The sequence below is a fragment of the Callorhinchus milii genome, unplaced genomic scaffold (assembly GCF_018977255.1).
Source record: "Callorhinchus milii isolate IMCB2004 unplaced genomic scaffold, IMCB_Cmil_1.0 Scaffold12, whole genome shotgun sequence".
Classification (NCBI taxonomy): Eukaryota; Metazoa; Chordata; class Chondrichthyes; order Chimaeriformes; family Callorhinchidae; genus Callorhinchus; species Callorhinchus milii.
This window is the reverse complement of record NW_024704753.1, coordinates 2,396,450-2,415,522: the sequence shown is the minus strand read 5'-3', so window position 1 is coordinate 2,415,522 and position 19,073 is coordinate 2,396,450. Positions and strand designations below refer to the sequence as shown.

Sequence of the window (19,073 nt, the reverse complement as noted above, 5' to 3'; positions counted from 1 at the left end):
CATTTCTCCAGGACCTTATTGACCGCACAATGTGCAGACAATTACACCCAGAGCGGGCTTTGAAGTCATTCATAAAATAAACCTTCACATGTGATCCTCGGGGTGATGGTGGTGGTGGTGGTAATAAAGATTGGCACTGAGTGCTTTGTTCTCTGGTCAGTCACCTCAAATATGTCCGTGTATCGACTCCACTACAAAGCATCCAGAGGAGAAACCATTCCCAGCACTGGTAGCAGACACGACTGCTTGGCTTTCCTTGTTGAGAAGGGTTAAGGTGAAGAGAGGCGCAATTAGCTTGAGATCTAATCGTTTTATTATTAGAGAGGAAGTTATTGTAATAGTTAATAATAACCCTCGCGTTCGATACGGCGCCTTATCACATCTTCCAGACGTCTCAAAGCGCTTCACAGGATTGGACCGTAAAGTCAATTGGCTGTGCATTTTGGGGGCAAAACGGAAGAGGGGATGGCGGTTTGAGGACTGTGCGTGTATTTTTTTTTCTTCTTTTTTGCCCAGAATTGCATCGCGACTCACGAATCAAACGGAATTGACATAATCATCGCGCTGATCCTGAACGACATCAACCCTCTGGGCAAGAAGAGGATGGACCTGGTGCTAGAGCTTAAGGCGAGTCCCACCTGCGTGGCCTTGGAGGGGCAAGTGGGGGGTTCAAGAACCGGGGAGCCTTGACCCACTTGTGGGTTTCAGCCTGATCGCTCGGTCTCTCGCTCTCGCCTCCGAGTCAGAAGGTTGTTGGTTCAAGCCCCCACGTCGGGACTTGGAAACACATGGAATCCAATGCAGCGCTGGGGCAGGCGGGGGATGGGGTGGGGTGGGGGGTGTTGCATTCTCGGAGATGCCGTCCTTCGGATGAGACCTTAAACCGAGGTTCCCGTCTGCCTGTTCAGGCGAACGTTAAAGATCCCATGGCACAATTCGAAAAGGGAAGGATGTTTCTCTCTCCCGGGTGTCCTGACCGACAATCCCCCCACCCCCACCCCCAAAATAAAGTCGAGGAGAGGGAAGTGAGGTTAGGGGAGGGGGATATGCGTGTCGCTGTGGAATGACTTGTAGGCAGAATGGCCTGTTCCGAATTCCTACGTGCGTCGCGATATCGTGGTCAGGGTTCAACGAATCTCTCTCCCACCAAACCCCCCACCGCCTCCGCCCCCTCCCACCCGCCCACCCATCTTGAGTACCAGTTGTAACAAATGGGATGAGGTTTAACCTTGTATTTTCTTCAAACAGAACAATGCTTCCAAACTGCTGTTGGCAATAATGGAGAGCAGGCACGACAGCGAGAACGCAGAGAGAATATTGTATAATATGAGGCCTAAAGAGCTGGTGAGAAGCGCTTCTTTTTTTGGGGTGGGTGGGTTCTTCTGTTTCATTTCAGTTTGCTGGCTATGCTTTTGTTCTTCCCTTTCCTCCCTCTCTCACTCCCACGCGCTCTCACTCGCTCTCGCGCTCACTCACTCGCTCCCTCTCTCACTCATTCTCACTCGCACGCTCACTCACTCACTCGCTCCCACCCACCCTGGCTCACTCACTCGCTCGCTCTTTCCCACGCTCACTCTCTCACTCACTCTCTCACTCCCACCCTCGAACGCTCACTCACTCCCTCTCCCGATCACTCCTCGCTCACTCGGTACTCCCACCTCCCCCACTGTTAAAAGCCGGTCTCCCCTCAGGTGGAAGTGATCAAGAAGGCGTACCTGCAAGGCGAGGTGGAATATGAGGAAGTGGAGAATGGAGAAGATTGCGCGGCGTCTCCGAGGAACGTGGGGCACAATATTTACATATTGGCTCACCAGGTGCGTTACGACGTCAAGGGCTCGAGGTATGTGGAGGAGGGCTGTGGAGAGGAGGGCAGAGCAGGGCAGGGGGCGAGAGGGGGGGTTAGGGAGGAGGAGGCAGGAAACGTCACGGCTATTTATTTTCCTCTCTCCCCAGACAATCGGGAGATTGTTCTGTGTCTTTTTTTGGTTTCCCTCCGGCAACTGCCAAAAACTTTCTCTCTGACGACTGAGCTACACGAGGAGAAAAGATGCAATCCTCCCTTTCATTCAGCCATTAATTGCAATAAGATAACAGCCAGAGGAGAAAGACGGAAGAAGGTCCCTTTTTTTCTGCCCCACTCCTGATAGGAACACGACCCACCACGGTCCTGATGTGGTTCCCTTCACAGGGCCAGGAGATCAGTTGCAACAACAACAACAAGAGCCAAACCTTCTCCTCTCCTGGGTTTGTGTGTTGATAGCTCAGTCGATAGGATTCTCACCTCTTGAGTCACAAGGGTGGCGGGTCCAAGCCCCACACTGGGGCTTTGAACTCAATTCGTCTCGGCCGATCTTCCTGTGCAGTGTCGGGGAGGAGGAGAGGGGTGGGGTTGGGGAGCACCTCATAGCCTTGTCGGAGACGCTAACAATTAACCCAGGTCCCCTCTGCGCTTATTCAGTTGCACGTTTAAAGGTCCCCACGGCACGATTTGAACGGAAAAGGGAGTGTCTCCCGTTGCGCAATCCTGACCGACAATCCTTCAGATGAAGTAAAATTGGCCATTCGCTTCAAGGCTGTTTGTAGGATGAGACGCCATGCGCAAAATTGGCTGCCTGCTTACAAAATACACAGTCACTACACTTTGCACTAAAATCCCGTGAAACACTTTGACACGTCCTCCCACTGTGAAAAGCACTGTTATCAAATGCCAGTATTATTATTGTTACTACTGTTGACCAGTGTGAACATAGTAATAATAATCCTTGCATTTGATGTAATGCAGTCGGTTGAGATGTCTCAAAGCCCCTCACAGGACATTAGCGGAAAGCGGATTGACTGTAATTTGTGGGCGAAACCCAGCAGCCAATTGCACACAGCAATGCCCCACCGACAGCCATGGAGCGAGTGACCGACTTTATCTGGGGGATTGTCGGTCAGGACACCGGGAGAGAGAAACTCCGAAGGACAACGCCTCCGACAATGCAATACCCCCCCCACCCCCAGCCCTGCATTGGAGCATCAGCTTAGACTATGATTGTATTGAGGCGCTTGAACCCACAACCTTCTGACTTAGAGGAGAGAGAGAGAGAGCTGAGCCACACTGATACACGCACACACACGCTGCTGGTGGCTCCAGTCTCAGTATAGTGCCAGCAGTCGGTTATCAGAGAATGGGAGGACTTCACACCCACTGAGTGTGGGTCAGATTTTTGGGGTCAAGGTCTCTTTAACGCCAGGGTTTCTCCGCGCAGCGAGCAGCTCCCGTTCAATGCCTTTGCCTTCTCCTCGCAGCTCGCCCGACACAATAAAGAGCTCCAGCAGATGTTGAAGCCCGGTACTCAGATGGGAGAAGGAGATGAGGCTCTGGAGTATTACGCTAAACACACGGCTCAGATCGAGGTCAGTATTGCGTGGTCAGAGGCGACGTCCTTCGGATGAGACGCTATTGGCTGCCGCGTTTCACCCACAAACTACGCAGTCAGTTCGCTTTACAGTGTATCCTGTGAAGCGCTTTGAGACGTCTCGACGACGTGATCAGGCGATGCATCAAATGCAAGGGTTTGTGAGCATGATATCAAATGAGTTTGGGGCATAGCGGCCGAAGGCACGGCCACAGAGAGACGGTGGCATACAGAGTGATCGAGAGACGCCACGGTGTATTAGTTTGAGCGAAGGGGGTGCGGCTGGGTGGAGGGTTTCCGAACCGAATCGGGCGGGAAGCAGTTGAAGCCACCACGCAGACAGGGCTTGGAAGATTGAACTTTGGCAAGAGAGCGATTTGTTTCTTTGCACGTGGTATCGGCATCACACGGTCAAGCGGGTGAGGGAGAGCGTGATCTTTCCCGGGGATGATCCATTTGAGACGGTGAATTTTCTGCGGCCATGCTGATCGGGGAAGTGCTGACATGTGAGCAGTTATTTTTTGCTCAGGAATGCGCCGATTTTTAACTCTCTCTTTCTCTCGCCGCCAAAAATACACCCAACACCGGGACACAAACGGCCTTTGGGGTTGCGGCCGGCTTCTTTTTTTGGAGAGCCCCAGTTGGGTCGGGTGGCAAACAGGGAATTCACTTGAATTCTGATTTGATCTGAAGCTAATCAGTCGGTTTCAAACAGGGTGTTCTTTTGTCCCTTGTTTTGATTGCGAGACCCGGCCCGGGCTGATGCTCCAATGCAGCGCCGTGGGGAGAAGTGGGGGGGTTGCATTGTCGGAGGTTCCGTCCTTCGGACGAGACATTAAACCGAGCTCTCGTCTGTGCCTGTTCAGGTGGATGTTAAAGATCCCATGGCACGACTCGAAAAGACAAGGGAGTTTCTCTCTCCCAGTGTCGGGGCCCACAAGCCCCCGAATAAAATTGGTCACTCATTCCACCACTGTTTGTAGGACACCGCTGTGCAAAATTGCCTGCCGCATTTCGCCCACAAAATACCCAGTCAATCCACTTTGCACTATAACCCGTGAAGGGCTTTGAGGCGTTTCAGTAACATATTAAGGCCTTCTGTTGCTGCGATTTTCATGGTTCCGTGACCGTCAGAGAATGAGCGAGGAATGCAGTTGGACTGGAGTCTTTGTCGAGACAACCTGTTCAACTCAAATTGACTTGACAAGGTTCCTACTGCAAATGGTTTCCCGATGCCGATCTGATCCCAGGTTCTAAGGAGGGTGCCTATTTGCGGGACATTGCTCACAAATACACACAGTCACTGCACTTAAATCCCATGGAGCACTTTGAGGTGTCCTCCTGATAACAACACCACCACCAACAACAGATTGCATTTGTGTAGCACCTTTCACAGTGGGAGGACGTCCCAAGGCGCTGGACAGTGAAGGGTTTGATGTGAAAAAGTATTGCACCGAATGCAAGGATTATCATTAACAGTAGATTCACGGACTGCCGAAAAATGGGCGGCGAAAACTCTGCCACTTTCACCACCAAATGAGTCTTCAAAACGAAATCCTTTCGAGTCCAGAGGGCACAGATTTAAGGTAATTGGTAAAAGAACCCGAGGGGAGATGAGGAGAGTTTTTTCTTTGTTTACGCAGCGAGTTGTCACGATCTGGAATGCACTGCCCGAAAGGGTGATGGAAGCAGATTCAGTAATAACTTTCCAAAGGGAATTGGATATATACTTGCAAGGGAAAAATTTGCAGGTCTACGGGGAAAGAGCGGTGGGAAGCGGGACTAATTGGGTAGCTCTTTCAAAGAGCCAGCACAGGCACGATGGGCTGAATGGCCTCCTTCAATCTGTGATGGTATGATACTATAAGTCAAATTGTGGGGTGGGGGGGAGATCCTCGCCGCTTGTTTTTGAGGGATTCGACATTCCATCGAGCTGAGCCATTCACAGCGGAATTCGAAGGTGGTTCAAACGCCTGTTGTTTCATTTCTGTGGCTTGGTCGTGAATTTTACCCAACGTACCGGTTTAGTTCTTCGCTCGAGCCTCTTTGATCTTTGGAATTGTCTTCTGAGCGAAATCATTGCCACTGTGATGCTATTTCGTCGCACATGGTACTCGTGGCAGTGTTGGGGGAGCACCTCCTTGTCAGAGGTGACATCCTTTGGATCAGACATTAACCAGCCTCCCTGGTTCAGGTGGATGTTAAAAATCCCGCGAATCTATTCGAAAAGAGAAGGGAATTTCCCTCTCTCTCTCTCTCTCTCTCCCCCTCCCTCCCCTGACCGAGAATCCCCCACATAAGATCGATCACTGACTTCAAGGCTGTTTGTGGCGATGTTTGACGTGTCTAAGTCGGCTGATGCGTTCGCCAACAAGATACACAGTCACTACACTTTACCATAGAGATCCTGTGAAGCGCTTCGAGATGTCTGGGTGACGCGAGATCAAGTGCATGATTATTACTATTGTTACTTTTTCTGTGAACGTGTTCGGTAAGCGGAACAAAGCTACGGATCGTAACCGGTGGGGTGTGTGGGATCGGTGGGGGGGGCAGAAAAAGCGGGTGGAAGGCATTGACGGATACTTCAGGAATCATTTTTGTTCGTTGGTCTTCCCGTGGGCAGATTGTGAGGCAGGATCGCACCATGGAGCAGATTGTCTTTCCCGTTCCGAACATCTGCGAGTTCCTGACCAAGGAATCCAAACTGCGTGTCTACTACACCACCGAGAGGGACGAGCAGGGCAGCAAGATCAACGACTTCTTCCTGAGCTCCGAGGATCTCTTCAACGAAATGAACTGGCAGAAGAAACTCAGAGGTTGGCTTTGAGTTTCCGAAAACCGTCTAAACCCGAGACGGTTGGGATGGCATGGGCACGGTCGAAGAGGAAGGCTTTCAGGCGCGACCCGCAGGCGGGGGAGGGAGGGGTGGGGGCAGAGGCGGAGGGACGGAGGGAGAATGTTACAGAGTTTCGGGGTGAAAGTGCAGACACCGGTGGCGGAACGGAGGGCACGGGGGACAAGCAGGAGGCCGGAGTCGGGCGAGCGGCGGCGGCGGGCGGTGCGTTGGGGGAGTGAGCTGGTAGGGTGGTGCCAGGTGTCTTTAATAACTCAATCAGTAACCTTGACATAAGTGGCTCACTTTCTGCCACTAATGGAGGTGGAGCTCTCGTCTTAGTTGCTACTGCTGGGTAAACAGAGGTTTGTGTGTGGCGGAAGGAAACTTGCCCAACGTTTCGCCCTGTTCTGCCCGGGAATAGAACCCAGGTCCTCTCACTTGCGAGGCGAGTGCTCTAACCACTAAGCTACAGTTGCCCCTACCATCCTGCTGCCAGGCCTTTGACTGTAGCCTGGAGCTCACCCTGCGTTGACCGTATCTCTCTCGGTACCTTCTCTCTTGGCTCTTTCCTTCCTTCCTTCCTTCCTGTAAGGATGTTGCGCCACAACACTTAATCCTCAAATCGCACAGTCATTGAATCAAAAAAAAATTTCTTTTTTCACGTGGGATAACATCTCTAAAGTGCTTCGCTGGGGCCAGGTTGGATCAAGGAGGAAGGAGAGAGAGGGCAGAGTCCAACGAAAGGACAGCAGCGAAACAAAAAGCTCATCAAATCACCCTTTATTTACCTCCGCAGTCTGCCCAACCTCCCGTCACAGCTCAAGGTGTCAACCTCAATGTTCCGCCTACAAAATGCGCAGTCGATTCACATTACGGTGAATCCTGTGAAGCGCTTTGAGACGTCTCGAAGACGTAATAAGGCTCCGTATGAAATGCAAGGATTATTACTTTTATTATGAACCCGTCAAGCCAGACGCCCTGCAAAATGACTGTACCATCTCCACACCACATGATCCTCTTGAGTTCCAGGAATCGCTGGTCTTCAAAATAGTGTTTTTATTCAAATCTCGTTCCGAGGCCATAAATAGATCTGCGCGGAGCAGAAAATTCATTGCGCTTCACGTTGGAGGTCCTTTTAGCATCCAGTCCAGATTTAGACTTGCCCTGCTTGGTTCCTGAACCACTTTCCTCGCCCCCGCCCCCCCCTCCTCACCCCAAACGAAAGGCGCGTGCTCTCCTGATCAAAGCCTGATCAAAGGGAGAATCTCGAAATTAATGCTTCGGACTTGAGCTGTGTGTGACCAAGCCGATTCCACGGTCTCACAAGCCCCGTCGCTTGACTCGATGCACATGAATTGGACAACAAGGCGCTCGTGATGAATGTAATGAGCCGTAACCTGTGCTAAAATTGGAAAGAATTGCAAGTTTGTCGGTGAGGGACAGATAAATAGGGAGGGTTGGCAGCTGATTCCAGTTGTTGTTTTTTTTGGAGTGGCCGAAAATAAAACCTGTTGAATGCTGTTGGGTGGGGGGGGGGGGGAGTGAGAGCGGAATAAACAAAGAAACCAGCTGTGCGCTATGTGTTTTTAAATACGCGGAGACGAATTAAAGTCGCAGCAAACAGGACTGAGCGATTACCGTTAAGGGGGTGGCGAGCGCTCACGAGGAGCTATCCCGGGTGAAGCCCGCTATCCAAATGCAAGTTGTTGTCGATGACAACCTCACACGGTCGGGGGTTCAAAGCGGCTGGGTTTTTAAGAGGCTGAGGGGCTTCGTACTGAGGCTCGTTGGGTACTTGGCTGAGTTACTCGGTAACTTGCTCGGGATTCGAGCCCCGCTCACACGGCCGCACACGCACTCTCTCTCTCTCTCTCTCTCTCGCTCTCATAGAATGATTTGACCGCGCTCTATTTTCCCCTCGTGCGTTTCACCAGCTCAGGGTCAAAACACATTCATTCACAGGGTGACCGAAAAGTCCTGACGCCATTACGAATGGCTAATAAGTCTTAAAGAAACGATGATATTTTCGTGTGGGTGTTTTTTTGGATAATAGGTTTAGACATCATGACTTTTTGGTTCCCCTTGTAGTAAATCTTCCCCCTATCCTCCCCCCCCCCCCCCCCCCCCCCCCCCCCCCCCCCCCACCTCCCTTTTCCCCACAAGCTTAAAAATTGAAGTGACTCAAAATGTCCGACTTAACTTTGTGAAGGACTTTTGCCCACTGAGGATTCAAACTCCGCTGCACAATAGGAGAACCCAGGAGTAGAGTTTCAAGCAGGATTTTGGTTTGCTTGAACCATCAGGTGTTGTCTTGGCTTCACAACAAGGGGCAGCGTTTACCCAGGTTAATAGAAACACTCAGGTTCCACGTCGTAAGTCGACAGATTCGGGGTTTATTACAGGAGCCCTGTAGCTCAGTGGTTAGAGCACTCACCTCGCAAGCGAGAGGACCTGGGTTCGATTCCCGGGCAGGACAGGGCGCAATGTTGGGCAAGTTTCCTTCCTCCACACACAAGCCTCTGTTTACCTAATAGTAAGTAGGAACCCGGTTGTTAGTCGATTGGCAGGTAGTTTTTCCGGGGGTAATAATCCCTTCAAATAATAATAAATAATAATAATTTGGTCACTCAATCCACAACTGTTTGTGGGGACGCGCTGTGCACAAATGGCTGCCGCGTTTTGCCCGCCAAGTACACAGTCCGTTCACTTTGCAGTGTATTCTGTGAAGCGCGCTGAGACGGTCTCGAAGATTCTCCATCTTCACCAGAGTCTCCAGTCTCCCCGTCCTTCGTTCTCCTCAGGCTCCTCACGCTGCGCTCTTGTGTTACAGCGCAGCCCGTGCTCTACTGGTGCTCCCGCAACATGACCTTCTGGAGCAGCATCTCCTTCAACCTGGCCGTGCTCATGAACCTGCTGGTTGCGTTCTTCTACCCCTTCGAAGGTGCCCGCGGAGGTAAGTGCGCGCGGTGGGGGGGTCGCTCTGCGCTCGCGGGTCCTGGGACGCCACCCTGCGTGAGGGGCGTTGTATAAATACAAGTTGTTGTTGTGGTTGTTCTAAACCCCCCTGTGCTTGTCTGGGTTTACGTGAATTAGCGGTGGTAAAATAGAATCATTTGGTGTAGCGCCTAATCACGTTGGGAGAACGTCGCAAAGCGCTTCGGAGCAGCTTACTGCAAAGTGTAGTGACTGTGTATTTTTGAGGGCAGCTAATTTTGCGTGCAGCAGTATCCCGCAAACAGCCATGAAGTGATTTTTCTTTGTCGACAAACCAGTTTTAACGACAGATCTGACATACGCTTGCGTTTTAGTTGTGTTTTTGGACACGTACGTGTGTGCGCTCACAGGCACGCACACACCTGTGTTTTTTGTATGCCTGCGTTCTGTTTGCGTGTGCGCGTGTTTGTGCGCAAGTCTCGATTTTCTTGTGCTCTGCACGTCCTGTGTTCGTTCCTCAAAGGATGTCACCTTCCACAAGTTTTAAGCCGGGGGTTATTATGAGCAACTTTAAACAGGAACCTGATTGAGAAGAAAACCCAAGTTGTGCTGATTGGAATACAGCCAACCTGTACTTTTCAAACCAGGATCGTGCAGAAGGAATGAGCTCATATTTCGTTACAGCACAGAAACCAGCCAGTTGGTCCATCAGACCTCTGCCTCTGTCTTTCTTCCCATGTGCCAGGCAACCCACTCTCCCAACCCTCACTCCCAAACCCCCCCCCCATTCCCCGCCACACACCCCACACCCACCCCACCCAGACTCTCTCTGGTATTACTCTCCAAGCTCCCAACGCAACCGCCTTGTAAAAGAAATCTCGCGGCGTCTTCACCGCACAGAAACAAGTACAAGTCTCTCTGAAAGAGCTACGTAATCTTGGTTGAAACAAAAAAAAGCGTTCAATGGAAGGAAAGTTTTGTGCGGTACACAGAACGTTCCCTGGCCAGCCCTTAAACAGAAGTGAATGGTCTGGGTTTCAACAAATCGAAGGATAAGCGGTCTTTGCGGGAGTTTTTTTTTCAAGGCTGCAAAGGGGAACCGAAAGCCATTGGATTTTCACCAATGGCTTCCTCTTACTTCTGTCGTCCTTGGGACTTTTTTTTAAATTTCTTTGTACATCTTCCCCCTCCAACCCTTCAACAATCTACGACTGTTTGTGGGACACTGCTGTGCGCAATTGGCTGCCGCGTTCGCCCACAAATATACAGTCAATTCACTTTACAGTGTGTTCTGTGAAGCACTTTGGGACGTCCTCCTGACGTGAAAAGCGCTATATCAAATGCAAGGATTATTATTATTATTATTATTATTAACAACAACCAAAAAAGCTTCCCCTCCTTCCTTCCCTTATAGCTCATTCAGATCAGGGGTTGAACGTGGGCCCAAAAGATGTGGGTTTGAGTCACACGTCCGCTGAGTTTTGCTCCCAAGTTCGGCTTACTTTCAGGTTGACTAAATGCCCACCGTCCTTAAAGCTGCCGGAACAATAATAATCCTTGCATTTGATATAGAGCCTCAGTCACGTCTTCGAGACGTCTCAAAATGCTTCACAGCGTGTACTGTAAAGTGAATTGACTGTATATCTTGTGGGCGAAACTCAGCAGCCAATTGCGCACAGCAGCGTCCCCCCCACAAACTGTTGTGGATTGAGGGGTCAAATTACTATCATTTATTTAGTTGTTTTTTTTGAAGGGATTATTACACCCGGAAAAGTGATCCGCCAATCGACTTAATAGCCGGGTTCCTTCTCACTGCTGGGCAAACCAGAGGCGCGTGGCGTAAGGAAACTTGCTTAAGGTTTTGCCCTGCTGGGAATCGAACCCGGGTCCTCTGACCTGCCTTCCTTCATGTGTGGAGAGGCAAGTGGAGACTGAACTGACCTCCAAGGAGATAATCTTGGAAAAAGTCATGCGAACCACCAGTGACCTAACCTCTGAGTCAGAAGGTTGTGGGTTCCAGCCCCTGGTACAGAGGTCTTTGAGCTCACAGCCCAGGCTGATGCTCTAAGTGCTGTGGGTGGTGGGGGTGGGTGGGGTGGTGGGGGGGCGCTGCGTTGTCGGAGGTGCCGTACTTCAGACGAGATGCTTAAAAAAAAGGTACGTTCTATCTATCTGATCAGATCTCATGGCACCATTCAAAAAGAAGAGAAGGCAGTTTCCCAGTGTCCTAGCCAACAGATCAATTAGTCACTGACTTCATGGCCTGCTCCCCGGAAAAGCGATCCGCCAATCCACTAACAACCGGGTTCCTACTTACTGCTGGGTAAACAGAGGCGTGTGCGCGGAGTAAGGAAACTTGCCCAACATTTTGTCCTGCCCGGGAATCGAACCCAGGTGTCTCGCTTGCGAGGCGAGTGCTCTAACCACTGAACTACAGGACTCCACACAAACGAAGGCATGCGTTGTCCGCAAGCCAAAGACCTCGAGGTTAGGAGGGTCTTACACAGGCAAATGCCATTGCTAATCGGTTCCCATTGCATCTAAACAGCAGTGACCTGACCACAAGTCCATTCTAAAGTCAAGCAAACATTTAAGTGCCCTGTCCATCTTAATCAGGTGGGGAAATTGGTCAACGGGTCATGAATTTTATTCTGTTCGAGCAAACCACTGCCTCTCGGGAGGTTAGTGGAAGGCTGTGGAGGCTCTTTAATCTCGTTCCAAAAAAGCTTTCGGGCATATCCGCAGAACTGGTTCAGCAATATGTTCTCAAAATGCTCCATAAATCTCTTCACAGTGAAACAAACTGAACTGCAGCATGAGTTCTTCTCTCTAGATTGAGCACTTGAGTTGTACATCTGCTCCCATTCCAGTGTTACAACGACAAATTACACTTGTATAGCGCCCTTCACGTCGGAAAGACTTCCTAGGGTTACAGCCCACGTCCAAAGGAAGCCCCCCCCCTCCTCTGAGAGATCACTTGGGTCTTGTCTTTGACCTGTTGTTCCATCACACTCACGTGGTTGAGGGTTTCAAAGGGCTTCAGGGTTTATTGCTGTCAAATCCACTGACTGTGTTTGCAGGCAAATGTGGAAGCTGTGAAGTGTGTGGGGGGGGGTGGGGGGGCAGATTGTTGGCCAGGACATTGGGAGAACCTTCCTTCTCCAGTTCGAATAGAGTCCTGAGATCTTTTAATGCCCACCTGAAGTGGTTTTATGTTTCATCGGAAGGACCTCCGATAATCTCAACCTCTTCAGGAATGAAAATGAGAGCTGTTTTGTGTGTTCTGGGCTCCAGAGGAAGGAATGAACATGAGGAGGAGACGGGCTGACCTTTCAACCTCCCAATTCCTTGTTGCACATTTCAAAGAGGCCTTGTGACTCCTGTGATTTCATCAAGCAGCCTAGCCCCCCACCCCGAGGCTCACTCTCACGCGTTCACCAACACGCCGACACCCGCCGGTTAATTGCCCATTCGGGCTGGTCAGCCATCAACAGTGCTTTGAATTTCTTTGTCTCCTTCTAAGTCAAGTCAATTCTAGGGCAATCCAACTCATGTGATCTGCCAACTACTCAACACCACCTTCGGAAGATACGTGTTTAATGATAGAACTCATTCCATCAACCTCGAACGACTAAAAGGCTGGTCTGTGTTGACCCGTAACCTTCTGCGTCCAAATGTCTTTGCTGAACAAACTGACTGAGCAAATTGAGTTACTGATCTCAGTAAATGGTGAGGACCAGACTGAGTAAAGAGCAAGTTCCCTAGTTTTTCGAGCAACCTTTTCCATGTTATAATTCTCTAGTCTCCTACAATAATAATAATAATAATAATCCTTGCATTTGACATAGCGCTTTTCACGTCGGGAGGACGTCCCAAAGCGCTTCACAGAACACACTGTAAAGTGAATTGACTGTATATTTGTGGGCGAACGCGGCAGCCAATTGCGCACAGCAATGTCCCACAAACAGTCGTAGATCGAAAATGACCAATTTATTATTGTTTTTGGTTTTGGAGGGATTATTATTATCAACATGACATACAGTCACTACACTTGGCAGTGAAATTGTGTGAGGCGCTTTGAGACATCTTGCCGATGTGATAAGGTGCCATATCGAATGTAAGTATTATTATTATAACATGCAGATTGGTCTTGCAGTGTGTGTGTGTGTGCGTAAGGGTATGTGCATGTATTTATAGTTAATAACTGACTCCATTAAAACTTAAATTAAGCCCAAAGGTCCAATCTGTCTGTGTTCACAGTGTGTGTTATTCAGGCTGGCTGCACTCTCCATATCCGCTGCACATGGATGGGAATTTCCCGTTACAATGCTCAATGCTTGGCTATTTTCCACAGAAGTGGTGTGTGTGTAATCGGAAATCCCTGACCACAATTACACAGCCTATTTTGGACGAGTTGCAATTAACCTCTTGTGTGACGGACACGACAGGACAGTGACTGTATTTTAGCGTTGCCAAAACATTGGTCTTTGCTCGGATGTCCGCGTGCCAGCCTGGCTCAGTGGGTCGCACCCTCGCCCGCTAGGTCAGGGGTTTGTGGGCTCGAGCCCCACATCAGAACTTGCGCTCACAGACCAGACTGACACTCCAGTGCTCTGCTGGAGGGATTAGTGACTGTAGGAGGCATCGCCCCTTCAAATGAAACTTTCAACCAAGTTTCTATGTGCTATTCAGGTGGACGTCAAAATATCCCATGACTCTATTCAAAAAGCATAGGTGAGTTTCTCCCACTGTCTTGGCTAACCAATCCCCCAGATAAATTGAGCATTCACTCCATAGCTGCTTTGCGCTGGGCACAAGTAGCCTGTAAATGCACAGTCACTCCACTTGACAGCAATTACCTGAAGTGCTGCGAGGCGTTTTGATGTTAGTGTTAGTGTTGCCTATGAAATGCAAGCGGAATATTTGCAATATTTGCTAACAGCAGGATATTTTCCTCCCTCTCGCTAGGTACTTTGGAGGCCCATTTATCAGGCCTGTTGTGGACAGCGGTGTTAATCTCTCTGGCCATTGTGATCGCTCTTCCCAAACCTCATGGTATTCGGGCCTTGATAGCCTCCACCATCCTGAGGCTTATCTTCTCGGTGGGTTTGGAACCAACGCTGTACTTGTTGGGAGGATTCAACGTGAGTATTGCTTAAAGATGATCATTCATTCGGGAATCATCAGACATCACATCGCAGACTTGGAGAGTTACACAGATAGCGATGTTTTGAGTAATTGCTATATGATTGGTTGTGCTCTCAGCCACACACACACACACACACACACACACACACACTATAGGATCACCAGGTGCTGAAGCCGTGCACATTCTATAGGATCAGTTACACTGAACCCATATTCTATAAGAGGCCTTAGCACTAAAGCAATTGCACATTGGAGTCCTGTAGCTCAGTGGTTAGAGAGCTTGTCTTGCAAGCGAGAGACCTGGGTTCAATTCCTGGGCAGGGCGAAACATTGGGCAAGTTTTCTTACTCCACACGCCTCTGTTTATCTCGCAGTAAGCAGGAACCCAGTTGTTAGTCGATTGGCCGGGGATCGCTAAAAATAAATAAAGAAATGATTTGGTAGATTGTTTGCGGGACACACCTGTGCACAATTGATTCTCGTGTTTCAACCCAAAAATATACAGTAAATTCACCTTACCGTATATTCCGTGAAGGGCTTGAAGACGTCTCAATGACGTGATAATAATAATAATAATCCTTGCATTTGATATAGCGCTTTTCACGTCGGGAGGACGTCCCAAAGTGCTTCACAGAATATACTGTAAAGTGAATTGACTGTATATTTGTGGGCGAACGCAGCAGCCAATTGCACAGCAATGTCTGTCCCACAAACAGTCGTGGATTGAAAATGACCAATTTATTATTGTTTTTGGTTTTGGAGGGATTATTATTAGGCTCTGTGTGCAGTAAGGAAACTTGCCCAAGGTTTCGCCCTCTGCCTGGAATTGAACTCAGGTCTCTCACTTGCAAAGCGAGTGCTCTAACCACTGAGCTACAGGACTCCACTGAGCTATATCAAATGCAAGGATTATTATTATTATTTTTATTGCATAGGATCACCCAGTGTAGAAACCACACACAATCTTAGGGTCACTTACTGCTGAAATCATACATATTCTATAGGATCTCAGTCCTACACCCCACGCACATTCTACACAATCACCCAGCACAGACCTGGGAGCACCAGTGTTTTAGATACAACAAATTGCACTTATATAGCACCCTCCACGCAGGGTAGCGTCTCAGAGCGCTCAACAGTGGCGGAGCCTGACTCCAAGCCGGGGTGGGGGACGGGAGGGAGGTGGCCATAAGCACGGTCGAAGAGGAAGGTTTTCAGGCGGGACTTGGAAAAGGGGAGAGAGGGAGCAGGGCGCAGGGATTGAGGCAAGGTGGAGGGATCAAACCCACAGCACAAGCCTTCAGAATCTCAAGCCAAGCAGCCCTCAATGGCTGACAACTTTCTCAGTGTTCAGCACAGATTATCCGGCTGTGAAACCCGCTCCCAGATAAAGAGGCTTCTTGTTAGTCCGGCGTGTTGTTTTTGTTTTTGCAGACGCAATCTTTTTTCTGCAGATCAGACGTGGGCGGTATGTGCGTAAAGCTGAGATCAGGTCAGGTTTCAGCCTCCCAGCTCTCTCAATGTGGGCACCAGACAGTTCCTGGCAATTGCCTCTCTCCTACCCACTAAACCCCAGATCTGTTCTGCCCGTTCCATCGGGTGGGCGTGAGCGATTCCCGCGACGCTACTTGAACAACGAAACGGGATTTCTCCCAGTAATTCTCAGTAACTTCTCCCAGTAACCGTCCCGTCTTCTGACTCATCCTCGCGTTCATTCCTTCTCCGGAGTTTAATCATTTGTTGAATTGATAATTGGTCATTTACCATTTGGGGTCAGTTCCGTTTTCTGGTAACTTTTCCTACGGGATCATTTTCTAGTTTAACTCGTGAAGAAAATCCTTCCTTTTTTTTTTAGTTATAATCTGAGCTCCAAAGTAGGCGTGTGAAATGGGTCATCTTTAGCTGGCGGGTTCTCCTGGGATCTTTTTATAAATAATGTAACCAAAAATGCTCCTGCTGAATTTATTCTTGCGTGACCCTGTTGAACTGAGCGTGCTTCGTAGAGAGAAAGAGAGAGAGAGAGAGAGAGGGAGAAAATATTATCCAAAGCAAATTGGGTTCGGGTATTAAAAATTGCGTGAATTCTCTCTCAAAAAAAAAATGACCTTCAATTAATGTCACCGACAATTCAATGGCACATTTCCGCTTCTCCAGAACACATTATAATCTGCAGCGAGACCCTTTCTCAATACAACCACAACAACTTGCGTTCATGTAGAGCCCCTCGCGCAGAATAGCGTCCCAGAGTGCGTGACGGTGGCCGAGCGCGATGCCGAGCCGGGGAAGGGGGGAGGTGACTGAGGGCACTGTTGGAGAGGAAGGTCATCAGGCGCGACCGAAGATGGGGAAGGAAGGTGCAAGGCGGAGGGATAGAATATTCAAGAGTTTCGGGGTGAAAGCGGGGCGACAGATGGTGGAACAGAGGGCACGAGGGACAAGCGGGAGCCAGTCAAGCAGAGGCAGGGGGTGGTGGGTTGGGGAGTAAGCAGGTTGGAGAGAGAGACAATCCCTCATTTAGTTGATCATCTTCAATCTTGCTTATGATGGTCACTTTCCCCCCTTTCACTCTTCAACCTTTCTAAGGAGAGTTTCGCTAACCAATATGTGGCTTGTGTGTGTCTGTGCGTGTGTGTGTGTGTCTGTGCGTGTGTGTCTGTGTGCGTGTGTGTCTGTGTGTGTGTACCTCTTCAACAGGTCGGTAACAAGGTCATATTCCTGACCAGTTTTGTGGGAAATCGAGGGACGTTTACTCGAGGGTACAAAGCAATGATCCTGGACGTGGAGTTTCTATACCATTTGGCGTACACGATGGTGTCCGTCATGGGACTATTTGCACACGAGTTCTTCTACAGTTTGCTGGTATGCATTTTATTATGCGGAGGGGGCGGGGTGGGGGGGTCGTGGAGGGAAGGGGAGAGAGAGAGAGAGACACGCACACAAAAGAGGTCAGAATGAGGCAGGCGAATAAATGCTGGAATGTTGGGTGGAAGGGTTTGAGTTTGTTGGTTGATGTTCCCAATTCAGGGGAAAAGAAATAAAATGGAGATGAGGTCTCTGTTTTTTAGTGGGGAGGGGAGGGAAGGAGTGGGGTGGGGGGTTAGTGAAGAACCCACTTCTCACTGGTGCCTTTGTTTCCAGCTCTTTGACCTGGTTTACAGAGAGGAGACTTTGCTAAATGTCATCAAGAGCGTGACCCGAAACGGTCGCTCTATCATCCTGACCGCAGTCCTGGCTCTCATCCTCGTCTACCTGTTCTCCATCGTGGGATTTCTCTTCTTCAAGGATGACTTTATCCTGGCTGTGGACAAGATCCCAAACAAAACTCACTGGGCAGGTAAAAACCAGGGGTGCGTTGGGGTGGAATCTCCGAGGTTTGGGTCAGTGGTTTAGAGTCTCGTATTTTAAGAGAGGTGGGGATAACTCGACACGGTGGTCTGAGTTGCTCGAGCGGAAATTCCTGCAGTCATGAGGTTCTTACAGTGTTTAGACCCCCATGCAACAGCCGGGATAAAAACCTCAATGTCCTATCATTTGTGGGACGTTGCTGGGCGTAATTGGCTGCTGCGTTTCACCCCTTTACAATATATTTTGTGAAGGGTTTTGAGATATCTCAACGACGTAATAAGGCGCTATATCAAATGCAGGGAGGAAGAGGTGGGGTACTTGCACTTTAAAACCCGCTCCTTATCTGTATTGTTCTGCGGCTTCAATGTATCTCGATCAACGGTTTGAGTTGATGTCCCACCATGAGAGTTTAAGACACTGATACTGAGCGCCGTATTGATGGGCTGGTGGGGTTGACATGAGGCAACACGGTGGCACTCTATCAAGGTAACCTTGGTGTGCTGTAACTCTGGTGAAACTCGCCCGAAACACTCGAGACACGATGGAGAAGCTTTGAAAGGCCGGCACTTGAAAGCTTTCATTACCATATTCATTGAGCAGCCGTAGATAATACAGACGTGATTCCCAACAGTGCTGCTGATTGAAAGGCCTTGGATTTCAAAGGTGTCACTTTGTATTGATGGGATGAATTGGAGTTTAGACTGCCTCGAAGGCTTCAGGTAGTGCTCATTAAAGCTATAATTCAAGGACGGTCCCAATTGGTAGTTCAATTGATCAGTCGTGAATCTCGGCCACGCAGACAGGGTAGGGTCCCGACTCGACCTCTTTTAGATACTTCGCTTGACAACAACAACAAATTGCATTTATATAGCGCCTTTCACGTCGGAAGGACGTCCCAAGGCCCTGGAACGTGAGCAAGCTGCAGGGTTGGTTAACTGTGGTGTAAATTGTGCATCTGTACTCTTGAACATCAAGTCTAATCGGGTCCCATTCAAACATAAGCTGAGACTACGTGTTTGCCAGCGCCTGTTTCCGAAGCTGCTTTCGTGTCCAGAGATCCTCAAGAGACAAACCTCTAACTCTATCCCTCGTGCGTTACGTCTTGTGAGTCGAAGCCTTTAACCCACCCAACAATACTCACGCGCAAAATCAGCAATGGGGACAAAGGGTGGTTGAAATCTGGAACTCTCTTCCCCCAAAGGGCTGTGGATGCTGAATCCGTTCACGTTTTCAAGTCTGAGGTGGATCGATATCTGTTAGGTCAGGCTATTCAGGGATATGGGGCAAAGACACAGATCTTATAGGATGGCGGAACAGGCCCGAGGGCTGAATGGCCTCCTCCTGTTCCTATGAAGTAAGCTCTTTCTCTCTCTGTTTAAAACAACTCTGAGATGCCAAAAGGGTTAAAA

General features: G+C 49.5%; 1 protein-coding gene across 1 annotated transcript in view; it reads left to right on the top strand.

The window, feature by feature from the left end:
* Positions 1–19,073, top strand: part of itpr1b (inositol 1,4,5-trisphosphate receptor, type 1b) — a 133,513-nt gene that overhangs the window by 90,714 nt on the left and 23,726 nt on the right. Inside the window, exons 46-54 of the mRNA XM_042339713.1 lie at positions 517–627; positions 1,249–1,344; positions 1,692–1,814; positions 3,292–3,399; positions 6,025–6,217; positions 9,068–9,190; positions 14,140–14,315; positions 17,014–17,178; positions 17,458–17,653. Coding sequence (XP_042195647.1) covers positions 517–627; positions 1,249–1,344; positions 1,692–1,814; positions 3,292–3,399; positions 6,025–6,217; positions 9,068–9,190; positions 14,140–14,315; positions 17,014–17,178; positions 17,458–17,653 — 1,291 coding nt within the window. The remainder of the gene's footprint in view (positions 1–516; positions 628–1,248; positions 1,345–1,691; positions 1,815–3,291; positions 3,400–6,024; positions 6,218–9,067; positions 9,191–14,139; positions 14,316–17,013; positions 17,179–17,457; positions 17,654–19,073) is intronic.